This window comes from Erinaceus europaeus, chromosome 7, assembly GCF_950295315.1.
Source record: "Erinaceus europaeus chromosome 7, mEriEur2.1, whole genome shotgun sequence".
Taxonomy (NCBI): domain Eukaryota; kingdom Metazoa; phylum Chordata; class Mammalia; order Eulipotyphla; family Erinaceidae; genus Erinaceus; species Erinaceus europaeus.
In genome coordinates this window covers 12,446,943-12,452,211 of record NC_080168.1, presented here as the reverse complement: position 1 = coordinate 12,452,211, position 5,269 = coordinate 12,446,943, and the positions used below count along the sequence as shown (strand labels likewise).

At 62.8% G+C, this 5,269-nt stretch overlaps 1 protein-coding gene across 1 annotated transcript; it reads right to left on the bottom strand.

Annotated features, from left to right (window-relative positions):
- Positions 1–226: 226 nt before the first annotated feature.
- B3GNT7 (UDP-GlcNAc:betaGal beta-1,3-N-acetylglucosaminyltransferase 7) lies at positions 227–4,993 on the bottom strand. The gene is made up of 2 exons (XM_016186622.2): positions 4,602–4,993; positions 227–2,415 (listed from the first exon to the last, which is right to left on the bottom strand). Exons 1-2 carry the CDS (start codon positions 4,613–4,615, stop codon positions 1,230–1,232), a joined length of 1,200 nt encoding a protein of 399 aa, XP_016042108.1. The 5' UTR covers positions 4,616–4,993; the 3' UTR covers positions 227–1,229.
- Positions 4,994–5,269: the final 276 nt, after the last annotated feature.

Below are 5,269 nucleotides of genomic sequence, written 5' to 3'. Positions count from 1 at the left end.
CCCCTACCCCCGCACCACATAATCTCACCCACTACAATGTCCCTGTGGTTCCCAGCCCCTCCCTGGGAACACCAGCCAGTTGCTTGAGAATGCTGTGGTGCCACCCAGTTCTGGCACCTCTGTCTAGGGCCTCTGGAGGGGGGGTCCTGGTGCCCACCTACCACCCCCAGCCAGAATGTGTCCAGACAGACCCCAATGATAATGCACCTCAACAGTCCACACCCAAGAAAATCCAGGCCCTGTTTATTGGGGGTGGGAGTGAGCCCCTCATGTCTCCCTGCCAGGTGATGGCACCCTGGGGTACACTGAGGTGGGTCACCACCACCCCATTGCCCCTGAACCCCACCACCACACCAGTACTCCTGGTCTCTCTCCCTCTCTCTACAGGTCTGCATAGGTCCTGGGGGAGTGGGGTACAGGGTTCTGGAGGGGCAGGTGAGCACAGGGGTGCCGGGGGGTGTTGGTGGAAGGGGGAAGGGAGGATGCCATGTACCCAGGCCTCAGGCCCACTCCACTCCCTCCCACCCCTCATAAATAAAACTTCACAGTAACAGAGGACCGTTCGCTCCAGGGGCTGGTTTCCAGCGGGGAGCACCATGACTGGGGCTGGAGCACTGCTCTGTGGCCCTGCGTCAGGGTAGGGGTGGGGTGGGAGGGTGTTCGGCCTCTCCAGAGCTCCTGAGGAGTGCTGAGGTAGTCAGTGGCCAGTCAGGCTTCCAGAAAGGACCCAGGTGGAGCCCACAAGTTGCCACCTGGGGGCCGAGGGTGACTCTGGGGCTGTGCCGGCTGCAGGGAGGGCTTCTGAGGTTGTGTGTGCAGGAGGCCCAGGGGTGTGGATTGTAGGAGTTTGGGGGAGCCTGTGAGCCTGCACAGGGTGGCTGGAGCTCCTTCTGGAAGCTCCACTAGGGCCCCCAGGGAGACTGAGGTGGGATTTCATGAGACAAAGAGTCTCCCCTTCTCTTGTGAAGACCAGAGCCATCCAGCGCCAGCTGTCAGAGCCCAAGGTTCCTGCAAGGGCTGTCGGCCTCCCACAGGGTCTGGGGTCTGGGGGTGCCCGGCCTCCTTCCCACCTCTCCCCTGACTCTGGGACTCTGATCTGGGCAGCTACAAATGCCCCCAGTCTCAGCTTTCCCTTTCTGGAATGTGACCAGCACCCCTCTCCACGTCAAGGAGCCCCTAGCTTCCACCTGCCTGCGGGTGGCATGTGGGGGCCCCTGCCACCAAGTGGGTCACAGCACGCGCAGCTGGCGGGCACAGGTGAGGTTGCCGTGTACCAGCCCCCACATGGCCAGCAGCTCGGGGGGCAGCAACTTGTGCACCACCAGCATGGAGCGGAAGAAGCAGGGCTCCTTGTTGAGGCGGCTGGCACGGTTGCGGGAGATGCCAAAGGTCTTGAAGCCCTCGTGGGCTGTGGGCTGCACGCCCAGCACCTCCAGGCACATGCCCAGGAACACGTCGTCGATGGGGTAGAGCTCCAGCGTGTCACAGGCGTGGTGCAGACGGCGGGCCAGTCCGCCCGCCATGAGGAAGCCGCCGCCGCCCGCGTAGGGGGGATAGCTGGCCTTGCTGTACAGACTCCCCGGGATGTAGTACTTGTTGTCCCTCCGACGGATGGGCCGGGCATGCCGCAGGATGTCACCCACGAACAGGTCCTCCTGCGGCCGCCGGTCGGCCAGGAACTCCAGCAGGTTGGCAGGGTTGACAAAGACGTCGTCATCGCCTTTGAAGACAAAGTGCACGTCGGGGCAGTAAGTGTCCAGCCACTTGAGGAAATGGACCTCCTTGAGCGTCAGGTTGAAGAAGCTGTCGAGGAAGTCCCACTGCAGGATGTCGCCGTACAGCCGGTCCTCGTAGGCCAGCAGCTGCTGGTAGTGGGCCCGCTCCTCCTGCTTGGAGGGGGAACCCAGGAGGAAGAGGGTGCGCACGGCGCCCCGACCCCTGCCCGCTGACGCCCACTCACGCCCCCAAGTCTGGCGGATGGCCTCGCGTCGGTCATGCTGAGTCACCACTGACTTGACGGCCACCAGCAGGTAGACCTCACCGTGGCACTTCTCCGGGTGGTTCAGCAGCAGCGGGAAGTAGCGGCAGTGGCGGTAGAGCAGGAACTGCTGGAAGTGGGGCTCCAGGCCCTGGAACCAGGCTTGGTGGCTCAGGTTGGTATTGGCCGAGCAGTTGGTAGTGGTCACGTCCCAGACCTGGGGCCCCCTGGAAGCCTCGGCTGTAGGGGGGACCACATCCTGGGGAGTCTTCCAGAAGCCCACAGGCTTCAGTGGGTTGCCGGGAGGTTTCTGCAGCCCCAAGGTGGGCGAGGGGGGCCGGTGCAGGAACTGGTTGGGGGTGTCACTGTGCTGGAAGACAGTGACAGCCACAAGTAGGGCCAGGGACAGGCAGACACTCTTGTAGACGGTCCTCTTCCTGGTGGGGTGTGGGGTTAGGAGGGGGCAGAGCAGAGAGGAAGGAACGAGACACGTTGACTATCCTGGGGTTCAAGCCCAGGCTCACACACTTATAAGCCCAATGACATGGAGGGGGTCTGCATTAACCTCTTGAGGCCACCCTTGTCAGAAATGAGGACAAGGACATGGGTTGGGGAGCTATCTAAGGAGCCTGCAGCTGTCCTATTCTCAGCTCCTGCCAAGGGAAGGTGTGTGTGTGTTCATTTCCCTTCACAAAGCTGGTGACCCTTTGGGTAATGTATATCTGGAGGGCTTGGCCAATGGGCAGTCACTGCTTTGCCATGTGAGTCACCCATGTTTGAGGCTGGCCCCTACTCTATCACTCTCTCTTTTTAAAAATACTTTCTGGGGGCTGGGCAGTAGGAGCACAGCGGGTTAAGTACACATGGCACAAAGCGCAAGAACCGGCTCAAGGATCCTGGTTCGAGCCCCCCCAGCTCCCCACCTGCAGGGGGCCGCTTTACAAGTGGTGAAGCAGGTGTCTGTCTCTCCCCCTCCTCTCTCCATTTCTCTCTGTCCTATCCAACAACAACAACAGCTATGACAACAATAACAATAACAACTACAAGGGCAACAAAAAATGGAGGAAAAAAACGGCCTCCAGGAGCAGTGGATTTGTAGTGCAGGCACCAAGCCCCAGCGATAACCCTGGAAGCAAAATAAATAAGTAAATAAATAAAATACTTTATTTTGAGGGGCAGGGTAGATAGCATAATGGTTATGCAAAGAGACTCTCATGCCTGAGGTTCCAAAGTCACAGGTTCAATCCCTTGCATCATAAGCCAGGGCTGAATAGTGCTCGGGGGGGAAAAATAAAGAAAAAAATAATAATAAAATCTGTTGTAAAAATACTTTCTTTTAATTTTTATTTATCTATTTGGTCAAAGACAGAAATCAAGAGAGGAGTGGGGAGATAAGAGAGGGAGAGAGACAGAGACACCTGCAGCCTTGCTTCGCCACTTGTGAAGCTTCCCCCCTGCAGGTGGGGCCAGGGCTTGAACACAGGTCCGTGTGCACTGCAGCATGTGCACTCCACCAGGTGCAGTACCACCTGGCCCCCCCATCACTTTATCTTAAAAAAACTTGGAAGAGCAGATGGCACCTCTGCAGCCAGAGAACCCCAATAACAAATGTGGGGGACACTGGGGAGCAGGCTCTAACCTGGGCTGAGGGCCTGGGGAGTCCTGTGTGAGGGTGGCAATGGATGCATGAGCCCAAGATGTGATCTTTCCTGGCTCTAGTTTGGAGTTCAGTCCGGCTGGGCATCCCAGTTAAAGGAAGCCACAGGAAGAGAGAGAGAGAGAGAGAGAGAGAGAGAGAGAGAGTGTGTGTGTGTGTAGGGGGGTGGGGTGGGGGGCGGACACCTGGGAATGAGGACCCCTCGGGACCAGTCCTCACCCCAGCCTGGTCCAGACGAAACTCCTCCGCCCCAAGGGAGAAAGTTCTCTGAGGGTGATGCGCCCCAGGGCAGAGGAGGCAGGAGAACCGGAGTGGGGTGGCAGGGGCGCCTTCGCCCCTGGCACGGGATGCCCCCGGCCGAGGCGGCTGCCCGCCTGAATGGAGGAGTGTGTGTGTTGTGTGTGTGTTGGGAGCTGGGGGTTCAGGCACCGGCCCGCGCGTCGCTCCGCATCCCAGGCCACGGGAATGCGAAGTCCCCCTGGGTCTCCCAACGGGCTCTGGAGGCAGGAAGTCCGGGGGTCCCGCAGCCAAGTCCTTTGTCCCCTGCTCCCTCCCTGCAAAAGTTGTGGTCCTGGGACCCCAGCCCAGTGCACCCCAGTCCAGTGCACGCCTCCTTCCCAGGGGAAGCCGGGGGTTCCCGCACCTGAGCCCTGTGCGCCCCGGAGGAGCAGAGGCGCGGGCTCTCCCGTCCGCTGCTCCATGCGCGTCCCAAAGGAGGGGAAGCTTGGGGCCCCGCGCCCGCGGAGCAGAATTCAGGGGTCCGGGCGCCACCAGCCCAGTGCGCCCCGGAGGAGACGGAGCCCCGGGGTTCCCGCGCCCCGGCCCCGTGCGCCCCCCGGAGAAGTCAGAGGTCCCGGCCCTGTGCGCCCCCAAAGGAGAGGGAGCCCTGGGGTCCCCGCGCGCCCCCGGAGGGGGGAAGCCTGGGCTCCCTGCGCCCCAGCCCCGGCCCCCCGGGCGCCCACTCACCACTGCTGCGACATGGCGGCCCGGGCCGGGGCGGCGGAGCGGCGCGGGTCGCAGCTCTGGTGGCCGCGGCGGGGATAGCGGGCGGGGACCGGACGGGCGGGGCGAGGCGGCGACGCCCCCGTCTTGACTCTCCCCTTCGGGGGGCGGGGAGGGGCGGCCCAGGTGCGTTAACCCCTCGGTGTCCCGGGTCCTGCGGCCGTCACCTCGTTCCCGGAGGCGGGGCCGGGCCGCCCAGGTCACCCTGCCCGGCCGTGTCACCCCACCCGCCCTCCGCTCCCTACGGAGCTGCCCTGCGGTCCCCGCGCCTTTCTCGGGGCGCAGCCAGGGGCCACATCTCGAAGGGCGCCCCCTCCAGGGCGTCTGGGGACCTGCCACTCCCCCGCGGCCCCCTGAGGACTTGTCCTGGGGACGGAGGTGGGGAGACCAAGGCCCACGGGGGTCCCCCGCCCAGTTGCTGGGGCTCCTGGGGGCTTCCCTCGGGGGAGCATGGACGCCAGAAGCCCCGAACCGCGTCCTGGGGAGGCGAAGTTGCATCCAGAAGGCGGAGCCCGGGGTCACATGCGGCGGCCTCTCCTTGTCGCCCATCAGAGATGATTTCACTCAGCTGTGCACCTGCAAACCGGGGGGCCCCACTGTGACTCCCGGCACCCTCAGGCCGGAGGGCTGCT